Raw genomic sequence first — 1,629 nt, 5'->3', positions numbered from 1 at the left:
TTGGCTTCTCCTCCTCCTCCTCCACATAGCTTCTTTCGACTTGTCTTTTGATCTTACCAGTTCTGTCTTCATGTCTATAACGCTACTGCTCCTAAGCTAAACTCTACAAGTCGCTCCTCAGATCCCTTGACCCTAGGATTCACAATAGTGTGCACTGCTTTCCCAAGAGCTGGTGCGCAGCTCAGGTTTGGACAGTAATGAACCAGTAAACACATAATGTGATTCATTAAGATTTATTTCTCATAAACTCTAGAAAATAGCTAAACAGAGCCATGTACAAGTTACTTAATTGTACAGAACAACAGATTTAAAGGTATAGGAAAAGTGACTAATTTTATAATTTCTACTTCTTTCAGTTGATGCCAGGTGCATTAAGAGCAAGTTGTCTCATTTTGCCAAAGCAATGTGTACGTACATTGAGTGATTTTTTAGTCCACATGACAATATAAACCTGATCCTTTTAAAATTGTTTTATCATAGAGAAGTGATCATATTAGTTAATCTTATAAATGGCATTATGTGTGAATACTATGGTTTGAATATTAAAGATAGTCAGACTAAATCTATTTTACATGAGGTAACATTTGTTGAAAAATACAACCTTCAAAAATGAAACAGTACATTGTCAGATTCCAGCTGAAAAGCTAACAGACAAATGATATATTCTGTTTTCCCGTCAGACCCATTCCACTACCGGTACCTACATTCTTTCAATGCTGGCACTCTCTTGGAATAAACTAGCTACTCTTGGAACATTAAGTGAGCAACCCACCTCTCCTTTGACTAGCTAGGGGAGAAACTACTGCCCACAGCATGTTAACGTCCAATGAACCTGGGACCGTAGGCAGCCCTCTGGGAAATCCTGGCTAGTGCTCTCTCTATATCCTCCAGCACGGCCTCTATAAACTGAAATGGGAAATACCACAGGTTGGTTCCCAGAACCTTGGCCATAAACTCCAGGACTTTCATCTTGCTGGTTTCAGCACGGGCTCGTGGGCCCCATAGGAATTCATACTGTGGAGGATCACTGTTGAACACTGGTCGGTACTCCACATACTTTTCCTGCACAAATTCTCTGGTGATGATCTCCCTGGGCTCCCCATACATGAAGTGAACCTCCCCAGCATACAGCCCTATCTGATTCAGTGCTTCCCAGACCTCCTCTTCAGTGGCACGGTTGCCCTTTACAAAGATCACACTGAGGAGAAGTATCAAGAGGCCAGTCTTGGGCACGCTCCCTTCACGCTGCATCCCATCGTAGGTGAGGCCCAGCTTGATGAAGACACCATAGCAGTGGTTGATGGGATCCACTTCCATCACATCTAAGCCAAAGGTTGTCTCCATGCACTCACAGGCCTGCAGTAGGATGGTGGGGAACAATGCCTCATCCTCTGGCATGATGATCTCCAACATATCTGCTCTCCTTATTGGCTCTTTCATTTGGTACTTGAGCAGCATGAATCTCACTAAGAAAACCACTTTCTCATTCAGAGCATCACATGGCACTTTCCCAGGGAGGGCTGCAGCCTGATTGGTGCATGCGATCTGCTCATTTTCTTGGCTTCTGGCACCCTCCTCAGAACTGCTTGAAGAGAAACAGGAGTGCTGAAGACCCTCGGAACTACTGGG

The 1,629-nt window shown here is 44.0% G+C and overlaps 1 protein-coding gene across 1 annotated transcript in view; it reads right to left on the bottom strand.

Moving 5' to 3' along the window:
* Positions 1-217: 217 nt before the first annotated feature.
* LOC102027659 (melanoma-associated antigen B16) overlaps positions 218-1,629 on the bottom strand; it is a gene marked incomplete in the record, with an annotated part of 14,240 nt that continues 12,828 nt past the window's right edge. Inside the window, 1 exon segment of the mRNA XM_013505556.1 lies at positions 218-1,629. Within this exon segment, the coding sequence (XP_013361010.1) occupies positions 817-1,629 (813 nt within the window).

Source organism: Chinchilla lanigera, unplaced genomic scaffold, assembly GCF_000276665.1.
Source record: "Chinchilla lanigera isolate Chin_1 unplaced genomic scaffold, ChiLan1.0 scaffold00098, whole genome shotgun sequence".
Taxonomy (NCBI): domain Eukaryota; kingdom Metazoa; phylum Chordata; class Mammalia; order Rodentia; family Chinchillidae; genus Chinchilla; species Chinchilla lanigera.
The sequence above is the reverse complement of the archived record's forward strand: the minus strand, read 5'-3'. Positions and strand labels throughout refer to the sequence as shown.